This window comes from Pteropus medius, unplaced genomic scaffold (genome assembly GCF_902729225.1).
Source record: "Pteropus medius unplaced genomic scaffold, Ma_sr-lr_union100, whole genome shotgun sequence".
Taxonomy (NCBI): domain Eukaryota; kingdom Metazoa; phylum Chordata; class Mammalia; order Chiroptera; family Pteropodidae; genus Pteropus; species Pteropus medius.
Window position 1 is genome coordinate 411,881 of NW_024356249.1, and position 20,797 is coordinate 432,677.

Here is a 20,797-nt window from a genome sequence, read left to right on the forward strand (position 1 = left end):
GAGCCCGTGAGCCCCAACCCCGACTCACAGTATAGCAGCCCTCGCAGTATGGCGCCCCCTCCAGGCTGTAGAACTGCTGTCCTTGCAGCTGCTGCTCACACTGGTGGCAGGTGAAGCAGGTGATGTGGAACAGCTGCCCCAGAGCGCGAACCGCGGGCTGCGCACGTGCCAGGGGCTGGTGACACCGGCCGCAGGACTCTGGGAAGGCCAGAGAAGATAGAAATAAATAGGAGGAAGGGCGTAAACTTGTAAGGGATCAGCTGGCTTGGACAGGGGGAGCAGCCACAGGCACCGGCCAACACAGTGACGGAGGGGACGCGTCCTAGCGGGCGGCGGGCTCACCGCTGACGGCCACGTTCTGCCTCTGAGGATGTTCCATGTCCTGCATCAGCTGCTGGGTCAGGTGCTCCAGCTCCTCCACCTCTTTCAGAGTCAGAGGTCCTGGGCCCCCCGGGGAGCGCACCTGAAACCCCAACAGTTTCTTCAAACTCAAGGGTCGCCCCCTCCAAGGGCGGTCCCCAGCCAGCTTATCCGCCTTCTTCTAAGTTGGACTAACTCCCCTCCCATTTCCCAGATGCTCAGGTTTGACCCTGAAGGCTCCTCATTCTCCCTCCCCAATCCCAGCACCACACAAATCAGGGGAAGGGGTGACCCTTCCACCCGCTTTGCCCAAACACCCCCGGGCAGCCACAGACAGGCCAGAACGACTAAGCGGACAGAGGCCACGCACACAGCAGCTCAGGTCACTGAAGCACCGAACACACCAGGCCACGCATCAACTCCACAGAGCATGCTCGGACATGGCCCCCCACGGACAAGGTCGGCACGCGACGGCGTGCGTACCCAGGCGCACACACCTACCCGGCCCGCCTGCTGCTGAGCAGCCCTGTCAGCGTGAGGATGCAACACAGGCGGGAAGCACAGGTTAAACCCTCAGAGCTGTCGCAGCAGCCCAGCTCCCAGCCCCACCACAGAGGTCCTGGGGGCCCTCCTGAGGGAGGGGGTCCTGGACAACCTGACCCCACTTCCTCCCCAGTCGGTCTCAGAGAAGGGCCTGTCCTAAGCCAGCTCATCCCTCCCGTTTAGGGCATCCTGAGAGAGCTGGAGATGGGGTAGGCTAAGGGGAGGGCACTGCACAACCTCGAGGTGCCTGGAGGAGGCGACACAGCTGCTGTCTGACCTGTCAGCATCGCCGCGAGGTGCTCCACCAGGAACACTGGTCGGGCTTCTTCACAACTGGATAAGTCCACCCAGGGCTGTGGCCACTGAACGTCCTGCCTGCCCACACCTTTGTTCCCATAATGCTTAGAACTCCAGTCTCCTAGCTACCCGCTCCCACAGCCACCTGCCTTGGGCCCGGGCCCCACCACCCTCACCCCATCTGCATCCAGAGCTGCATCCACCCCGAGAAGCAGACGCACACAGAAGTCCCAGCTCTTGGTGGTTTTCCATGTAGATTCCTGCCACCTCCTGCCCTTAACTATGTCCCCTGTGAGGCCAGCTTCTGCAATGGAAGCTTCACCTTTTCCTCTCCCAATCTTCCCTTCCTGGCATCTTGGGGACAGAGGAAGGGGACTCAAGCGCTTTTTTAAGCCTTCTGTAAAGCACTTCCATTTTAAGCGCCTGTTCTGCATTCGGAATCATTTAATAGGTACAGTAGTTCAAGGTGCTTCTTTAGCCACGCCTCTTTAGGGGACGTGTACAGCTCTCACATTTCTTTTCCAATACCGCATCGAAGCGTGCTCAGAATAATGCCTGTGTAATCACCTGTAGAGACCTCTCACATGCCTCAACTCAATGGCTCAAACATCCCTTCCATTCAGGCAGGCAGGTACCTTCTGCACCACCATGGGTCACCTGAACCTGAGAGAGTCAGCAGTTCTCTTTGTCATCTCCTTTTTTTGGGACCATGGCATAGACTTCTGGACTCTCCAAACCAGACTCAACTCTTCCAATTTCTGTCTCAGAAAGGCTGAAAGGCCCCTGGACCCTCCCTGCTTTTTCCCTGCAATTTCCTGACTCAAGGACTTCCTTGTTCATCTATGTCTACAAGGATCTCCCACCCTCGTCCACGGATTGCTTATCTGGTCCAGTCTCAACCCCGGGGCACGCCACGGCCCGCTTCCTGTTGTTTCTGCTGCAGCTGAGTTCAACACTGCAGGGCCCTCCTCTGCCCTCCTGGCCCTCCAGTCCCGCCTGGCTGTCTGGTTTCTGGCTCCTGCGGGTCCCCGGTCGCCTTCCCCACAGCAGCTGTTCCGACCCTTTCCGTCGCCTTGAGCCCCAACAGCTTCACCCCTCGCTTGCTCTCACGGATGACCTCACCTCCTACATGACTGAGAAGATGGAAGCCAGCCAGCTCGAGCTCCCCCATAGTTCCTCCTCTCTACCGAAAACATCGTAGTGACGCTGTCCTCGCTCTCTGGGAACGCCACGGAGGACAGGGGCGGGGGGAGGCGTCACTACCTCTCCTCCAGGGCTCCAGCCCAGCAGGTCTCCCTAACCCATCCTCCACCCGCTTCTTCCTCCTGGTTCACACTCACGCCTGAGCCCTCCTCCCAACGTGAAAAAACCACACGCACACAGACACACACGGTCCTTCCCCCAGTCCACCTCCCTGCCAACCTCTGCGAGCGGGCCACTCTGGCAACTCCATTCAGTCCTCAGCTCCTTTCGCTGTGCCCACCACAGGGCACAGATGGACCACCTCACAGCCATCGATGACTTGCCAACGGTCAAACCTTTGGCCTTATTTTGGTCCTCACCCTCCTCAAGCCCCCACTGACGAGCTCCTCAGCCATCACGTTCTCGCCTCAAGAGTCCACCCCACTGTACGACACTCCTGCTCCCGCCATCGTTCCCTCTCCCACCGGGTGGACATGAGCGCCACCCACGCTCCCTCCCAGGCCCTGGGCTCCTCCTGTATAAGCCACCCCCGGGGCCGCCTCTCAGCCCCAGAGGCGCCAGTATCACCACGCACGACAACCTGAGTCCGGGGCCCTCTCCTGAAACCCATTCCTCCATTTCTAATGATTGACAGCTCCAGCTGAAGCAAAGTCCCCGTGGAGCCTGTTGCTCAACAGGCTGATAGCCGGACCCCTCCTCTTCCCGTCTAAACCATTTCCCTTTCTGGACTTCTCCGTTTTGTCAGCAACCCTGTGATTCTCCGACACACGCGGGCCTTTTCCACCCTTCCCCCGCCTCTTCCGACTGCTTGTCAGCCACCAGGTTCCGACCAGGTCCCGGAGGCACTTCCTCTGCTTTTATCTGGGCCCAGGAGAGAATCCCCACACGTTACTGCCCAACACCTCCTACCTGTAGTCCACACCTCTGCTGGAAACACGTCCCAAAAGCTTTCAAAAGCATGGCCGTCCCCAGGCCTCTGACCCAGCCACGCACACCTACTCAAAAACCATGAAGGACTTGCCAGAACTCACAGGCTCCCTCGGTGAGGGAGCTTCCTCCTCCCTTAAGCCTCCACCGACCTCTCTGTAGCTAAGGTCCCAGAGGAACATTCTACTTTGAGTCTTCAAACACCCTGCTGTTTTGCTCATGCGATTCCCACCCCAAAGCCCTTCCCTCTCCTCTCTGGAGTCTTAAGTCCCACCATTCTTCAGAGCCCACCAGAGCACCATGACGTCTTCCTTTCCTCAATCGCCAGCCCCGTGCTGATGCCCTGCTCGGCGTTCCTACAACACGGGCCTGTGCACAACTCACTGGCACCTGACGTCTCCTGCTGCCCCGTGCCTGCGCACACAGGGACAGACATTCCTACTGCCAGTTTACGCTGGGCTGCTTAGACTAGATGACCGACAGGGTCCCTTCAACTCGGAAGCTCGCGTCTCCTGAACTAGAAGGCAGGGTCAGGCAGGAACGATAACTTTTCTACTCTGAGCGTTCTCGTGCTAGATAAAACCCCAGCACTTTCTATGCATCGTTAGCTCACTTCATCTTCACCACCACTGTACGGGGGGGATACTGTTAAAGATGGGGAAACTGAGGCTCAAAGTTCACCTCACTCTAGGGTCTTGTGAGATGGGAAGCCGGGAATTCTATCCCAGGTCCTCCTGACTCCCTCAGGCTTAACCTCCTTTGAGATCTCTTCCGTCCAGAGCACAGAACACAGTGCCTGGCTCAGCCAGTGTTTATCAGTGCAGGACTCTTATCACCAGCTGAGCCCTTGGGCAGTGAGAGCCCTCAGAAGAGCAGAGAAGTTACAACAAGAAACCAAGAAGGGGGAAGAACCGAAATTGGACTGGTGATGAGCTCATCCCTTACCTTTAACATTCTGGGGCAAAGTGCAAGAGAAGGTCCACGAACCCTCCTCCTAATTCAGAGCCTGCACGCCCACGCTCTGCCAGGCCCTCCTCCAGAGGAGCTGCGGCTGGCCACTGTCTTACAGGTCCAAGCCTTCACTCATCTTTGCCCTTTCTCTGGCTCCCACTTGCCTCCCTGTCCCCAGCCCCCCGATCTCAGCCCAGTCCTCCCACCCTCCCTCACCTGGTTTTGGTTTTGAGCCGGCGGGGGCACTGGGTGCTGCTTCTCCTGCACTCGGGGCTTCTCCCTCTGCTGAGCGTAGGTGAAGCTGGGGGGCTGAGGGGAGCCTGCGCCAGTGGAAGAAGGAGCTTGAGGGGGCCCTAACTTTTGATTGGGCTGTGACCCAGGTCCACCTGGGGCTCCAGGGCTGAACTTGGAAGCCACAGGAGTAAACTTGGGAGTCACTGGAGAAAACTTAGGGGCTGGAGATGGGGTTGGGGGACCTCGAGGCTGACTGTTCGCCAAAGGCACAGGCTGAGGCTGGGGCTGGACATGGAGCTGGACCTGAGGCTTGGCCTGGGCCTGGGCCTGGGCCTGGGGCTGGGGCTGCACATGGAACTGTGCCTGGCTGGGAGGCTGAGCCTGAGCTGGGGGCACAGGCTTGGAGCTGGAAGGGGTCTTCCAAGGAGGCAGTGGTGCTGCGCCCCCAGCTGCAGGCTTAGTACTGGTCTTGGAAATGAACGGAGTGGAGACGGGTGGGGGTACGTATCCAGATGACACCTGCAAGAGGAGGCAGAGGGGAGAAGAGTGCATTTGTAGGAGGGTGCCAGCCTCCCCAGTGCTGTCCCCAGAACGCTCCTCCTCTCCTGCCCCTTACCCGGGCTTTGAAGGGATCATTCTTGGTCATGTCATCCAGCAGTGACGACAACGAGTCTATCTCCAGATCAATACTGCTCACCTTCTCCCTGGGCTAGAGGGTCTGGGGTCAGCGCGCCCATCCCAGTCCTCCAGTCCCACCCCACCCCACCAAGGCAGAGGTGCAGAGGAGGTCGGAGGCTAGGACCCTCCTCTCTTTCCCTTGGGGGAGTCCCTGGGTAGCTGCCCCTCCCAGCCCCCATACCTGTGGTGGGAGCGGGACGGGGGCCTCAGACCCTCCCTCCTCCTCCAGCGGAGGCGGCGGGGAAGGAAAGATCTCCTCCTCCAGAGGTGCAGGGGGAAATGGCTCCTCGATCGGGGGAGGAGGAGGTGGGAAGGCACCTCCCAGGGAGCCCTCCGCTTCGTCGCCATCCCCGAGGAGGGGCGGGGGCGGTAAGGGCAGGTCTGGGGTAGACAGGAGAAAGAGGGCAGTCAGTCAGCAGGAGACCCTCTACCCCTTCCCCAAGTTCCCCTCCTTCTACGGCGCTAACCCCCAACCCCCAAGAACGCTCTCGGGGGTCCAGGGCGAGCACTGGGTCAGGACCGGCCGAGGGCTCGGCGCAGGAGTGGTGCAGCTCCCGTTACATTTTGGAAAACAGACCCGCAGGGGAAGATTCATGCCCCACATTCCCGCCTCCCACCCCCCAGGCGAGGGACTTGGACCGGTCCCAGGAGCCCTGGCTCCCAGCCACGAGCTCCACGATGAGGTAAGAACATCTGCTCGGGACAGGGTGGCTGCGCCCAGCCCCCTCCGCTGCAACCTCTCCAGGTTCCCGAAACCAGTGCCCCCAGCCCGGCGCCCGCCGGGGTTCGGCCCCCCAGCCCGGCCGGCATACCTTCCGGGGGCGGCGGGGGGATCTCGCCCACCCGGCCCATCTGTGCGCGCTGGGCCCCGGCGGCCGGGAGAGCCTCGCTGTCCCCGGGCCGGAAAGGATTCACTTTGGGCTTTGGGGCCACTACCGGGCCGAACTTCTTCTGCGGGGCGTAAAAAGCCGGAGCCGAGACCGAGACGGAGATCGCGGGAGACGGGCGGGGGGCCGCCATGGCCAGGCCGGGCTGCTGGGGGCGGGTGGCGGGGTGACGCGGCGCCGCGCCGGGCGGAGGACCCCCCGCGGGCTCGTCCCCCCGCGTCCCCTCCGGGTGGGCGGCTCCCCGCGCCTCACCGCTGGCCGGAGCTTGCGCGCCGCGTCTCGGGTGGCCGCCTGGGCACCGGGTCCACGGACTCTGCGTCCCGGTCCCGAGCCGCCTACAGCCGGGCGGGAGAGGGACGAAGGGCAGAGGGAGGCGGGAGGGGGCGGGGAGAGCGCGGCGCCGAGACCATACAAGGAGCGGCCCCGAGAGGGGGCGGGGAGAGGCGGGGAGGGCGGACGCGGCAGGAAACTCCCCCAGGAAGGGGCCCAGGTCCTGCCCCGGGGCCGAAGGCTCCGCCAAGGTCCTCCCGCCCCCGCCCCCGCCGCCGCCGCCCCGGCCCGGCGCGGACCACCCCTCCCCGAGCACAGGCCTCTGATGTCATTTCCTGACTTGCCCCTCTCCACGCCCGAGCCGGGGGTGCCCGAGATCTGACTCACGGTCCCCACTCCGGGCTAAGCCGGAGGAGGTCGGGCGGGTGCCCCTGAGGTGCTGAAGCGTCTCCTCTGAGCCTCCGCCCCGGCCCAGCCCCCTCCTCTCCGGGCCTGCCGTTACCTGCCCCCGCCTCCTCCAGCTGCTGCTCCACCTCCCCACCCAGCCGCCAGCCCCACGCCCCCAAATCCCCTCCGGGTCGCCCCGGACTGGCAGGGCTGGGATGGAACTGAGCTCCAGCGGGGACCGGGATGGTGAGCGGGCGTTCTCCCTGCCCAAGCCCCCCTGGGCCCTTCCGTGACCTGGATGGGGTGTGTGAGCTCAAATCTCAAGGGTTCGTGGGGGATCCTAACCTCAAATTCTGGGCAGCCTCTTTGGGCTTCTAGGAATTCGTATCACCCGCTCCGCCGCCTGCGGATAAGTTAAGAATAGGGGTAGCGGGCAGGGCGGAAGCGAGAGCGGCCGGCTGACTTGGGGGCCAGGGAGGACGAGCGTGGACGCGGGCGACACGTCTGCGACAGTTCTTCAGTGCCTCTGGTGAGCCCATACCTCAAGGAGCCTTTGAACGGCGGGCGGCCCTCGGGGGATTCGGAGACTGCACTCAGTGGAGCCCCCCACTGGTCGGCCTGGATTCCTCAGCCTTGGACCAGGCCCCAGGCTATGCGAAAGGGACAGACCTCATTCTTTTTTATTTTCTTAATTGAACATGGGAACTTACCAAATTGCATCCTGAATTCTTTCACACTCACTACGTACAGACTGTGGAGTCATATGACCTTTCGGTCTGTAAGTCTAATATGTCACCCTCAGGCGCTGCCCTACTATTTCCAGTCCCTGACCCTCCAAGTCAGGAGCATCTGTCCTACGTTTTTGAGATAAGCAGACTCACCATGAGTAAACAGGCTGGGAGCTTAAGAGAGGAGCCCAGGGTCATACCGGGTTAGCCACAAGGTCAAAGCTAGAACTGGATGTCTTGAGGGCTCCAATGTCAGAGCTCATTCCCCTACATCCTGGTGTCAGGTGAAGCTACCCTGGAGACGAGAGAGCAAGGTGAAGTTACGGTACAGAGGCTAACTTGAGTGACCAAACTAAGTGACAAGTTTCTTCATTCTCTCTACTTTCTCTGTGCATAAAAGAGTGAGGATATTTAATCCACCTACCTTATTTAATTATATGGAGAAATAAATGAAATTCCATATCTAAAAGTGCTATATAATACTTGGTATTATTATTCAAGTCCAAGTTCTGCCCAGAATGGAAATTCTGACAGGTTAACCTAAGGCCTATTTCCCCATAAGTCCCCTTCAAGATTGTCAAGCAGATCCCTCATGGGCCTGGGGTATGCAAAGCCTGCTGTTTCCTTCAACCTCACCAAATACTTAATTATGCCTAATACTACATGTTCATCTCAGACCTCACCGATCTTTCTTTCCTCTGGTGTCTGGTTGTCTTTGTCATGGCTGTTTCTCACAGCCACAAGCAGGTGTGGCCATGCATGATATAAAGCATGTCGTGCAGACATTCTCTGACAGGTAGAAGCGAGTCCTGGGCCTGTCTGCATGAAGATCTTCTAGAAATTTGATACTGGATTTCCTGTGCATATTGGAAATTGTGTCTTGGGCTTTACAGACCCTCCTCCCCCAAAAAAGTCTCATTGCCAGTCCTTCAAAATATACCCACTTGGGGGAAAAAGTCAGGAAGACAATTTCCAGATAGTGTCACAAAAGGAAAAGCCATCTACAATCTAAATGTCTCATTAAGAGCGTGCATGTGCAAAATATAGTATGTTTAATTGTTAAGCGGCTGAACCTATTTATAAATCAAGAATAGAAGAGTGCGTAGGCAGGCTTAGTTTCACTGACAACTAAGACCCTTTGGGATGCAGAATATTAAAACTAAGAGTTTTCAGCCAGCATTCTGAAAAACACACCGGGGACCCCAGAAGGACAGGTTCGTTAGGCCAGGCTGTCTCGAGTGGCGCTGCGGCTCATTGCCGTTAAAATGCACACGATGAACAGGAGCGGCCGTAATAATTCTTAGGTATTTTTCCTAAGTAATTCTAATTGATCTCCTCTGGTAGTATGTGTAAAAGGTAGCCAAGTACGGAAATGTTCCCACTTAATTGTTTCCAACAGCTCGGGGCCAGCAAGGGAGAGGAAGTAAAAAAAATGGGCAGGGACCTTTGCTATCTAAAACATCTCTACACACCCCCAAGGATCTATGTCCACCAGGTACCGGAAAGTTTTCAAGGGCACATAACCTGAAGTAAGAAGTTAGAAGCAGTCAAGGGAAAAATAAAAAAAAAGAAATGAACAAGGACAGTATCAAAAAATGAATTCTGAAATGAAAAAGGGAGATACTATCACGAGATTCTTTCTGTATGCTGGCTGCCAGGTGCCAAGGAGGACAACCACCATAGCAACACCAGCATCACAGTAATAATAGCACACACTTAGATAAAGCTTAGCACATGAGGCTAGACACAATACTAAACACTTTAAATGTAAAACTCCCATTTAATCCTCACAATAAACCTGTGAAGGATGTACGTTATCATCCCATTTTTCGGTGAAGGAAAATAAGGCTAGATGTTGCATTTTTCACCTCCAAAACTGCAAAATATTTTGCAACATAAATATTTTATTTGAAGACGCCTCTGCTCCTTGCATTCATCCTTACGGTCCATCACATCTTCCGTTCAGGCGGCCCAGCCCGGTACATCAACAGCCTCTTCAGGTCAGCCTCCAGCTCCATCCTCCACTTTAAGTCTGGCCACCATTTTTCTTCTACCTTCACATGGCACCATCAAATTTTGTCTGTCTCTATCCGTAGTTACATTGGCATGTGACTGGCGAAAGAGATGGAGAAGATAGAGGGAGAGGTTGAGGGTCAAGGGTTGAGGGTCGAGGATAGAGATGTTTTGTATAATAAAACTTTTCTAGAAGGTTTCTTCAAGAAGGGTGAGCCGTGGTTGGTGTGAGGGTGTAGAATTTAGGGAAGGCAGAAAGCTTTTATAACAGTTGTTTTTTTAATCCGTGAACCTGTATTACTTTTATAATTTTAAAAGATGAAAAGAAAGAAAAATGAGAGCCATTATCTCTTTTTCCTTTTATCAGAGTGTTTTATTGCACTGAGTACGGGGTGCACATGCTCTGCGGCTTTTCCACTTTCTCCCAAATTTACTCCCCTCTGGCATTTGCTTGTCAGGACCAAAGACTATGTCACTTGTGGGACTGCAGACACAAAGGACAAGTTGGATGGGAATGGGGTGAGGGGAAGGCGAAGTGTCCAGCAAGGCCCAGGGATCTTTGTCGCAAAGCGAGGAACAGCTTCCTGCTCTGCTCCAGAGGCCCGCCCTCCTACGCAAGAGAGGGATCCACGACCCCACATGCCCCCTTTTCCTCCTTTCTTGCTGGGCCAGCCCAGTGGGCTGACACCAGAATATCATCCTCTGTGCACTTTTCTCATCCCAACCTCAATTCAACCAATATTTACCAGTAATTTTTATATTCTAGGCATTCTGGATATGAAGATAAGTGAACCCAGCTCTTGCCTTTAAGAAACTCCTCCCAACTGCAGATTGGTGCAGCCATTATGGAAAACAGTATGGCGGTTCCTCAAAAAACTAATTGACCTACCATATGATCCAGCAATCCCTCTACTGGGTATTTACCTCCAAAACTTGAAAACTCATATCCAAAAAGATATTTGCACACCGACGTTCATAGCAGCATTATTCACGGTGGCCAGGACATGGAAGCAACCGAAGTGTCCTACGATAGATGATTGGCTGAAGAAGCTCTGGTACATACATACAATGGAATATCACTCAGCCATAAGAAAAGATGAAATACTGCCATTTGTGACAACACGGATGGACCTCGAGATAATCATGCTAAGCGAAAGAAGCCAGACAGAAAAAGTTGGAAATCACATGATATCACTTATGTGTGGGATATAAACCTAAAAGCAACAAACGAACAGGACAAACAAACAGAGACTCATGGACATGGACTATAGACTAGTGGTTACCAGAGGGTAGGGGGTGGAGGGACGGGGGAGGTAGATGCGGTAAAGGGTGTCGGATATGTGGTGACAGAAAGAAATCTAACTATGGGAGGTGAACACACAGTGTAAATATATATATGCCTTACTGTTAAAGTGTACAGATGAAACTTACTGAATTTCATTAACCAATGTCACCATAAAAAAGAAAAAACAACTCCCCCCCACAGAGGAAAAAACACTTGAGTAAGTATTTTAGAGTATTTTAGTATAATAAAGTAAGTGTAACAATTAGAACAAACAAGTTTCACTCGCATAATAGTTCTTGCTTGGTGTGGCTACATGGATTACAATAGCTGGGCGGCCTTCTCTTCATTTAGACCTCGTATTATTGTCCTACCTGGTCCAGGCAGCAATGAGCAGAGCCTGCACAGGACACCTAGGGAGCAGAGGTCAGAGAAGCAGGGGGTCCATACCTCTCAAGGTCTGAGCCAGATGGGCACCCAAAGGCACCAAAAACGTCAGCAAGGCAGCAATGTGTGGTGGCCACAGGGTGCAAGAGCAAGGCAGATGGTCAGATGGCAGAGAGTCAGCAGCCGAGGGATCAGGGAAGGGCAGACAGGAAAAGACGCCCAGGCCACCGACAGCAGCACAGGCAGGTTGCTGGCACCAAGGTAGCCGCTAGTAGAGCATCTGCCGCCTTTTGCCTTTCTTCTCCCTGAAGTCAGGAGAAGCCAAAATCAGAGAGAGCCTAGCTAGAAGTTCAAGTGTTTGTACCGAAAATAGCCGAGTAAGTCACTAGAGGAAGTAAACATTTCAGGCAGTGGAGGTTAAAGATGGAATAATCTAGCCGTTTGAGATGAGAAGTACTTACGATTCTCTAGTGGCTCCCACCAGCTCCCCTCCCTTTAACAAGGTGGGCTTGCTATGAAGAAACCCACCAGGCCCACCTGACACAGGAAGTGGGTGCTCCTGAGCAAACCCTCAGGTTGCTCAAGCTCCCTTAGGCCGTCCTTCCCGCCACTTGGTTTGTCGTCATTCACCAGCCATCCGGTGACGCAAAGAAATACGGCAAATGGACACCCAGTCTCAGGAAAGGAGAAGAAGGTGGTCCCCTCAGAACAGCAAATGTCTTCCTTCTTAGACTTCTCCACATGCTGGAGACAGGCCTTTGTGCCCAGGTGAGAGATGCTACCGGAAGACATTTCTGCCACAGAGAGGCCTAACCGGCTCCAGCAAAGTTATTAGTGTGTGCTCCATAGTAGCAGAGCACAGAAGGCCCAGCACAGTGCCTGCCACACACGGCTAGAGCGTTGTAGGCATTGACTGAGTGCCACTGAGTTCCAGAACCCTTGAAATCTCGTACGAGATCAAGGGAGGCCCTGTGTTTGGTAAAGCTTAAGGGCTTTGGGATCAGCTTGAATCATTCGTTTATTCACTAAGTATTTATTGAGCACCTGCTACGTGCAGGACACTTTGTTAGGTGCTGGGGATATAATATTGAACAAAAACAGACATGATTCCAGCCCTCATGAGGGTCCATGACCTTGGGGAGTCTACTAGGGGAGATAAATATTAATCAAATAATCACAAACAAATGCAAGACTCTGTCTGTTACAAGGACCTCAGGATAAAGATACACGACACATGTGATGGAATGCATAATTGGAAAGGGACCTGGCTGAGAAGGTCAAGGAGGGGACTGAGTGTCCCAGCTGAGATCTGAAAGATAAGTAGGCTGTTATCTAGGCAAAGTGGGATGGGGGAAGCATTCCCTGCAGAGGGAGCAGCATATGCAAAGCCTTGTGATGGCTGTGAGCATGGCCATCCTCACATGCAAGCACGAGGGAAGGCAGGCATGGCCGGGGTGTCTGAGAGGTAGATGCAAGCCTGGTATTGCCCTAAGTCATTCATCTTCATTTCTCGAACACGGTAACGTCTTAGCTCCCTGGTACTCTCTTCCAAACAATTTTGCTATTAACTCTTGGTGATTTCAATACCACATAGACGATCCTTCCTTGCCCCTACCTCTCCGTTCCTTGAACTTCTCTCTTCCCATGGCTTTGCTTGACCTTGACCGCTATCCCCACAATGATAGTCGGAACCAATAGTGACCAATAGAAATAAGACGTAAGCCATATATGTAATTTAAAAAGAAACAGGTGCCATTAATTTTAATAATATACTTTAATCCACAATATCCAAAATACTGTCATTTCGGCAGGTAGCCAATATTTTAAAAGATCAGGTGGTAAAGTCCAGCTCCCACCTTAGAATGCAGAAATTGCTTGCACCCCCTCCCTCAATAGCTTTCCACTAACAGTAATAAAATTTAACTCCGGTGCCTCTGGCCACCTCATTGTATGTATCTGAATTTTTGCTCATTTGCATTTAAAAATGTTTCTAAAATGGTGCATATTGCTTGATAGCAACGCATATGTACCATTTGGAGTTCAAAGTTTCCAGTCTCTTTTGGACTTCTCCACCTGGGTGGATCCACTGCCCACTCGCGGGACAATCATGTGACTCAGTGAGCAAACAGCCTTCAAGTGGACCCAATGCTCACCACCACCCAGAAGAGTAAAAGCTTTTTTCAGCTTATCACGGTGAAAAAAAACTTAACCAAACAATGACCTGAATATATACAGGATTACACACCCGTTCTCAAACACAAAGAACAAGAGAACAGTTATCTTTGGAACTCTGAAGTTAGGATAATGTTTTCTTTTTCATTTTATTGTGGTAAGAACATTAAACATTAAATCTACCCTCTTAGAATAATGTCCTTTTAACCTCATTTTATCCAAAGATGCTGATCCATCTCTATGTACAAAAGGAGTATGGGGACTGAGCATGTTTCAACGGTATTTAGTATTATAATAAAAAATCAGAAAAATAATCCAGCATAGATTTAGGGAGACATCATAGAATAGGGAAAAGAATATTAGAAATGAATCAGAAGACATGCATTTTGGTTGCAGGTCAGCCACTTACTAGCTGTGTGACTGTAGAACTCTGAGATGAATGTTTCTTTTTCCATGAAAGTATAGCAATGGACTTGATTTCTAAATTTTCCTCCAGTTCTAACACTCAATGATCTGTACTTAGTGCCCTGTAGATCCTCTGCTATTTCATTGTCAGGAAAATGCCTCTGCTGCCCCCTCTGGACTTGGTCAGCCTGCTTAAAGATGGCAGACTGGGAAGGGCTGAGACCTGGAGCAACATGACCCATTATGCATTAAACACTATTTAGGATCAGGACCAATCGCGGGAAAAGAGAAAAAGGCCCAGGGTGTTAGATCGCAGCAAAAAGAGATCCTCATCCAAGACGGCATCTGCAAGAAGAATCCCAGCTGAGGTTGCAGGATATCCCAAAGCTAGGGATGGGGAACCTAGAATGGGGGGTCGAGAAGTGGGCTGTCAGCTGTCACCAGGTGACAGAGGAGTCTGGCAGGGAGTAATGGAACGTCAGGCACCAGGCTGCGATTCAGTGGCAGGACCTTGTAAGCACAAGGTGGGCTCTCTCTCCTGGAGGAGCTGGGCATAAAGGCCGGGCAAAGGGGTCTCAGCAGGGGCAGTAAGAAAGCTCCGGAGGCATGATGAGACATCAGCTGCTGCTCTACCCTGAGTTCATAAACACTAGCCAGGCAGCTGCCTGGGATTCTCAGAAACAAGCCTTCTAATTCCAGGTTCTCACTGGCCCTCCGGGAGGGAGGAGTATAAAATTGGCAGAGAGGGTCACTGAGGCTGAAAGAAGCCACTGCCAGTTGTTACCTACTTGATTCTTCCCTTTCTTCATCGGTGGCTCTCGGATTTGTGAATGCTGAGAACTCTCCTGACCGCCAAAGAGGCCATCTGCTCCAGCTCTCTGGATTGATGAACTCCGTTTTCATTGCCTACCTGGCCTCTGACTCATGGTCGCTCAGGCCTGCTTCTTTGGTCCTGGCATCCTGCCTGCAGCCTGTGACCTGGACATGATGTTGGCACCCCAAGGCCCACAGTATGCTTTGGGCCCTGACTAAGACATTGTTCCAGGCCCTCTGGAAACAACCTTCCCCTTCTCTGAGAAGAATGTAGGATCCCATTAGCCCAGAAACCCTGGCTTGGCCTTTCTCATCAGAATGTTTGGATGGAACCTTCAAATCTGAAGTGATTCTCTTCCAGGCTTTCCCACGGACCTGCTCCTCAAAGCAAAGACAACGCAGATACATTCCCTTAATAATCTAAACAATAGACTTTATTAGAGTCACCAGGAAAACATTTGTTTGGGCAATCTCCTGTGCTGAATGGAGCCACAGGATCCTACAAAATGTGGATTCAGTGATGCCAACCTGCTCATCATCAGGAGGCTTTGCCTCTGCATGGAGATGTGGAGACCTGTCTCCAGGGACCACACCAAGCGGTGGAGTGGGGGGTAGGGGGGTGGGGGAGGATGAGTTCACCACCATTGCCCATCTCTTCAGGCTTCCTCCTTTCACTATGCATTGAAATGAGCTCACCTTAGATCCCTAGTATTCTACAAAGCTTTCAAACTTCATCTGAAATTCATACAACCAATGCCCTATGCCGGTTTAAAAGGTTTTGTCTTCCACAGTGTCCAACAGATCAGAGACTGGTCAAATGATGCCTTTTGGTCCCCACCACCAACACTGCTGTGGAACAGGTCTTCCTGTATAACTAGATGCTCTGGGATGTCCTTCCTTCCGCAAGCTTGCTCTGCACGGGAAAGGCTCTGCCTCGGCACGATGGCCAGGAACTTCATTTATTGATAACTCCCCAGCTGAAGGTGGGGGTGGGGAAGAGAGCTCAGACCACCCGCACAGGTTCTGTGGTGCTTCCTACTCTGTGGGAAAACAATTTACATGCTACCAACGCCCCACCCACCCATGACTTAGCTCTGAGTCTGCCCCCATGTGTCAGCAGCCTAACCCCTAAGCCCCATTCTTTGTCTTCTTATTCACTGATCCATTCAAAGAACACAGACCTCCATCATTGCTTGTTCCCAGACTCTTCTGATTTCCACCCAGACTCGTATGCCTTTCCAGGTATGCCTCTGCCAAACGATCTCGTCCAGCCCTTTCCCCAAGGTTGTCCAGTATCAACATGCCCACTGCTGGTGCCTTAAGCACACAGTGCTGCTTCCCGTGAGGCACAAAGAACTGCCCCAAAGCTGACTAAATCTGGGAGCAACCTGAGTCGCCTCCTTGTTGGCCTGAGACACAGAGACTGACACCATGCGTAGACTTTGACAAGCAGGGATCGAGACACGCCCCTCATCAGTCTTTTATGATAGCGCCAAAGACCTGTAGCAGGGCTGGAAGCCACCCAGAGGGAAGCTCATTGCTTTTCCATTTCAAAACTTACGAATGTGGATGGATTCATCCTTCTCTTCGGCTTATGGTCTCACCTTCTATAAAGGCAAGAGTAAAAGAACGTGTATCAAATAAAATGTCCTTAACCAAGTACTCCAATATTTGGAACATAAAAGAACAGACACATGAGTTAAACTTTTTCCTTACAGCATCCAGGATGACATTTCCACTGGAAGCCCTAGCTCCTGCTTTTTCCAGCTGGGTAATTTGGGGGAAAAGAAAGTGAATCAGCCTCTAACCCTGGTTTCCACGATTGCAATGCAAAGGTAAGTGACTCCCTCATTGGGTTGTAGTAAGAAGAGACTAAAAACCCTTTGTCGGCTATAAAGTGATACTGGCATATTATTTGTTATTATTTTCGTCTCCATCTCCCACATCTCCAGACTTTGAGTGGATGATCTTGCCTCCTACTTCTCAGAGAAAATAGACGCCATCAAACACCAAATGTGCAACCTCCTGGCATCTGCTCCATCCTTCTTTCTACTGGAATACAGGAGCTGGGCGCCTTTGTGTGAGCCTAACCGCCCTGCTCGAGCTCTGCACCCACCGGCCCTGGCAGCTGCCTGAGGAATTCCCGGCTCTCATGTGCTCTGAACCTCTCCCCTTGGCTGGATCTTTACATAGGCCCTTAACTGTGATCTAGGGTCTCCCATTAAAGCACAATAACGTCTTTATTAAGCTGTTGTGTGCTAGAGCCTCCTCTCCATTTGTTGGGGGGCAAGCATGAAGCTTTGGTGTGGCTCTTTCAGACCTGTAGGTAAAAGGGATGTATCCTTGTTCTTGGGGGCCCAGGCTTCAAAATGGGATGTTAAGCTTCTTGCTTGGTCATTTACATTGGTACTATTAAAAGGATTATTAAGCTCCTGCAGAATTAAGAACACCCCCCAGTCCAACACACACAATGTATTTAGATGCCAGGGGTTCTTAAACTTTTTGTGCCCTGGACCCTTAATAATACTAAATGCATAGAACAAAATGCATGGGATTACAGAGGCCAACCAATTATTTTAAATACAGTTACTATAAAATTGTGACATAGTAATCTATCTGCTTCATAAAAATAAGAAAATGTAGAGGTAAGTCCAATACTACCATAATTTCAAAGTAATGATGAATATACAGGATATTGTAAAATATCAGCAACAACTGTTGTATAACCAAAACGTCTGTGATTTTTACAGGTAATAAAGACACAATACAATACCTCTAAAATTGCTGTGGTTTGCTGCCTACATGCATAAGTGAATAAGTGCATGGGGAATTTCAGTTACAAGTTAGTGAGCATGAAGGTATAAGTTTTCCCTCCAAGGTTATGGACTCTGGATTCTGTCCACGAATCCTGGGACAAGGGTCCCTGTTTTAGACAGTACTGTCTCTGAACTTGGTTTCTTCCCTCTGTCCAAGAGCTATCCACAGGAGTTTAGGAGCGTGAAACAGCAACCACAGAGAGGGTGAAAGTATAACTTCACCTTGGGGGTGTGTCCCAAAGGGGACTAGTTAAGAAGTGCCAGCACCACATGGGTGCATTCTGCCCAGGTCCTTGTATTTCTAGACTTTGGAAATGGACTGGTTAATACCGTGATTTCATTGAGGGACAAACTGTAATACGGAGCTGGGCATTCGTAAGACGTAGGCATTCCTCAGGGAAACCCATAAATTACTTGGGATGAAAAGCCTGACAAATGGCAGGAGAAGAACATGTATGTGTGTGACTTTTAAACAAAAACTGATATACTGTAATTCTTATAGCCTGCTTTTTTATAATGTCACAATAGATCATGAATAATTTCCTGTCAACAAAGTTATAAAATATTATTAATGGCCCTGCAGTATTTTATTATAGACATAGACCATAATTTATTTAATTAACCCCCAGGTTTGAACATGCGGCTTGTGTACCATCTTTCATTATTATGTAAATAGTGCTCTGATGGGTGCTGCAGCTGAAATCTTTGTCCACATTCTATTTTTAGTTCCTTAGAATATTTCTATAAATGGAACAGCTGTGTCACAACTTAGTAACAACAACTACATCAATGCATATTTTAAAGATTTTTTTTTTCAACAGTACTGTCAAATTGTCCTCCGGAAAGGTTGTTCCCGCTCACACCAGAACTGGAATCATTGACCTTGGCTCAGAAGATGGCAAAGAGATTGGGAGAATGCCTCGAAATGAGGAAGTAAGAGGATCCTGTACAAGAAGGAGGAAGCTGGCCAAGGCTCTGCCTATGATAATCTGCTTTTCTCTGGTGCAAAAAAAAAAAAATACCTTTAAAACAGAACGTGGGATGGGACTAAGTCTTCAAGACTTGGAATCCCTTTGTTGACCCTGATTTATATCATTTGGTTAAATCCAGTCTTATACACCTGTGATAAGGGGATCATGGGAGGGGTTTAGATCCATGTTTGGACCAGAGAAATAGTGGGAATAGTGGAATCAGAGAGCACCCCAAAAGAAGAGCAATTTCAGGTGGGGAGGCATGAGCAGAGATGGCCACTTGGCCCATTACTTCCGACCTGAAAATTCCGGGCAGTGCCTTCTCTGCTCAAACCATGGGGCTTCAGGTGGCACTGCTGTAGTAATGGAGGTGGTTTGTTCTTTCCTTTTTACCGTTTTTCCATTTTCTTTCTTTTGCAGCTAGACCATAGATTCCAGGAGGGCAGAAACCATCTCATCCTTCTTTTATGTAACCAACGATCGCAGATATGGGAAAAATACTTTCTAATTCTCTCCACTGTCAAAAGAAGGTATCAGATCCTGACACAAATTATACTGGACAATTAAAATCTAAGCAGACCTACAGCTGACTATTCTGTCTTCTCTCTCATGGTTTTATAGATGTAGATTGGTTAATTTCTTCATGCACAGAGACCAAAAGATCAGTTCTCTCCCCATTATCCCATCTCCCAGATTTGCATTAGATTATTTCCCATACATCTCATGTAGATTCCACGAAATGTAGTGGTAATCACCCTAAAAGTTTAGTTCTCCACGCATAGTCTAAAGGTTCAAAGTTGCATCCATTAGACCTGGTCTCTCTCCCTGTTAGTGCCCAAACCAGGGACCCTCTAGCCCACGCCCTACTCCCTGTTCAACCTCAAGAGGAACAGGAAAGCAGGTCGGGGAGCAAAGAGACCCTGATTAGCGTTTGCTTCTGGTCGCTGGTGCTAACCAGGTCTGCTCTCTCAAACTTTGCGTTTTCTAGGTACTGCTCAGACAGGAGTCTCCTTGCTGTTTCTCACCTGACTTTTCTGTATTCCACTTCTTGTCTGCTGGAACTATAGTGTCCACTTGACCCTTGCCACTTAGCTTGCGCGCTCGCGCGCGCGCTCTCTCTCTCTCTCAATTTCTTATCCAGGAGATACCTACCTGACCCTCCCCACCAGCCAGAGGACAATCCTCCCCTCTCTTGAATGCTTCGTGGTATCCACGCTCACATTTGTCAGAGAAGACCAAGGCTCAGGGTTTAAATTGGATTTAAAATTGTCTTCTACCCAGCCTTGGGTCTTGACACTTTTATTTCACTCTACCTGGGATTGAATTAGCTTCGTTCTGCTCCCCCATCCCCGGTCAGGCCTGGAGTTAGATTATCTGCACCACACATCCCCCAGCCACCCCCGAATTCCCAGCGAACGCCGAGCACAGGGAAGTCTAAGCAAAGACTTCGCGATCTGTTTGGGTGGACAAACCGTGCACAGGAAACGCAGAGCATCCTAAGCTGTATCCAATCACGTTTCCGTTGGTGTCCCAGATGCCGCCGCAGGAAGAAAACAAGTGTTTGCGGATTTGGCGGCCAAGGCCCTTCAGCCAGGCTTTATTCTCACCCCCACCCACTTTCTCTCTCAGTGTCTCCAACCCCGACCCCGAAAGTCAATCCACCAGAACCCAGAGCGGGGCCCGGGGCTCTTCGCGCAGCTCCCGAGACCCAAGGCGGGCTCTCTCCGCCGGGTGCGAACCTAGCCGGGCCCCGCGAGGAGCCCCGCGTGGGGCCGAGGAAGGGCAGGTGGAGGGAGTGGCGCGAGGCCCGCGGGCAGCGCGGCCCCCGGGGGAGCGCGGCGGCGCATCGGGGCGGGCGAGGCGCCGGGCGCAGCCAATCCCCGGGCCACCCCCTCCCCGGCCGCGAGCGGAGCCGGGGCGGGGGAACCAGGCGGCGGCGGCGGCGGCGGCGGCGACGGCGGCTGCCGCGGGGAGGGATGGAGAGGGGCGGGGGGAGCGGAGCCGAGCGGAGACAGCCGCGGCGCTGCAGAGCGGCTGGGGCGGCGGCGCGGCTCCCGGTGCTCCCCCCGCGCGCGCCCCGCGTCGGCGAGGGCCCGGCCCCGGAGGCCTCGCGCCATGGGCTGCATCGGCTCCCGGACCGTGGGTGGGTACCGCGGCTGGGCGGGAGCGGGCGGGGGCTGGGCTCGCCGGGTCCGGTCCGCGGCCCCTCCCCCACCCTGCCCGCGCCCCTCCGGTACCCGGCGCGGCCGCCTCACTTTCCCTGCGTGCCTCTCCTCGCGCGCCCCCGGGGCTGCCGCCCTCCCGGCTCCCGCCGCGCTCTCCGTGTCGCTCCCGCTCCCTTCCATCGCCCTCCCGCAGGCGCGGTCCCTCTCTGTCCTCTCTCCATCCGCTTCCTCTCTCTCATCCGTCGCTCTCCCCTCCTCTCCCGTCCCCTCGCCCTCCACCTCCGAGCCATCCTCCTCGACTCTGCCTT

At 52.6% G+C, this 20,797-nt stretch overlaps 2 protein-coding genes across 2 annotated transcripts in view; one reads left to right on the forward strand and one right to left on the reverse strand.

The window, feature by feature from the left end:
• Positions 1–6,544, reverse strand: part of ZYX (zyxin) — an 8,885-nt gene extending 2,341 nt beyond the window's left edge. The window contains exons 1-6 of the mRNA XM_039860646.1: positions 6,006–6,544; positions 5,375–5,574; positions 5,132–5,224; positions 4,498–5,034; positions 343–463; positions 5–198 (exon numbers count right to left, since the gene is read on the reverse strand). Coding sequence (XP_039716580.1) covers positions 5–198; positions 343–463; positions 4,498–5,034; positions 5,132–5,224; positions 5,375–5,574; positions 6,006–6,213 — 1,353 coding nt within the window. The 5' untranslated portion in view covers positions 6,214–6,544. The remainder of the gene's footprint in view (positions 1–4; positions 199–342; positions 464–4,497; positions 5,035–5,131; positions 5,225–5,374; positions 5,575–6,005) is intronic.
• A 13,774-nt stretch (positions 6,545–20,318) lies between these two features.
• The window catches only part of FAM131B (family with sequence similarity 131 member B), an 8,052-nt gene continuing 7,573 nt past the window's right edge, over positions 20,319–20,797 (forward strand). The window contains exon 1 of the mRNA XM_039860775.1: positions 20,319–20,467. Coding sequence (XP_039716709.1) covers positions 20,440–20,467 — 28 coding nt within the window. The 5' untranslated portion in view covers positions 20,319–20,439. The remainder of the gene's footprint in view (positions 20,468–20,797) is intronic.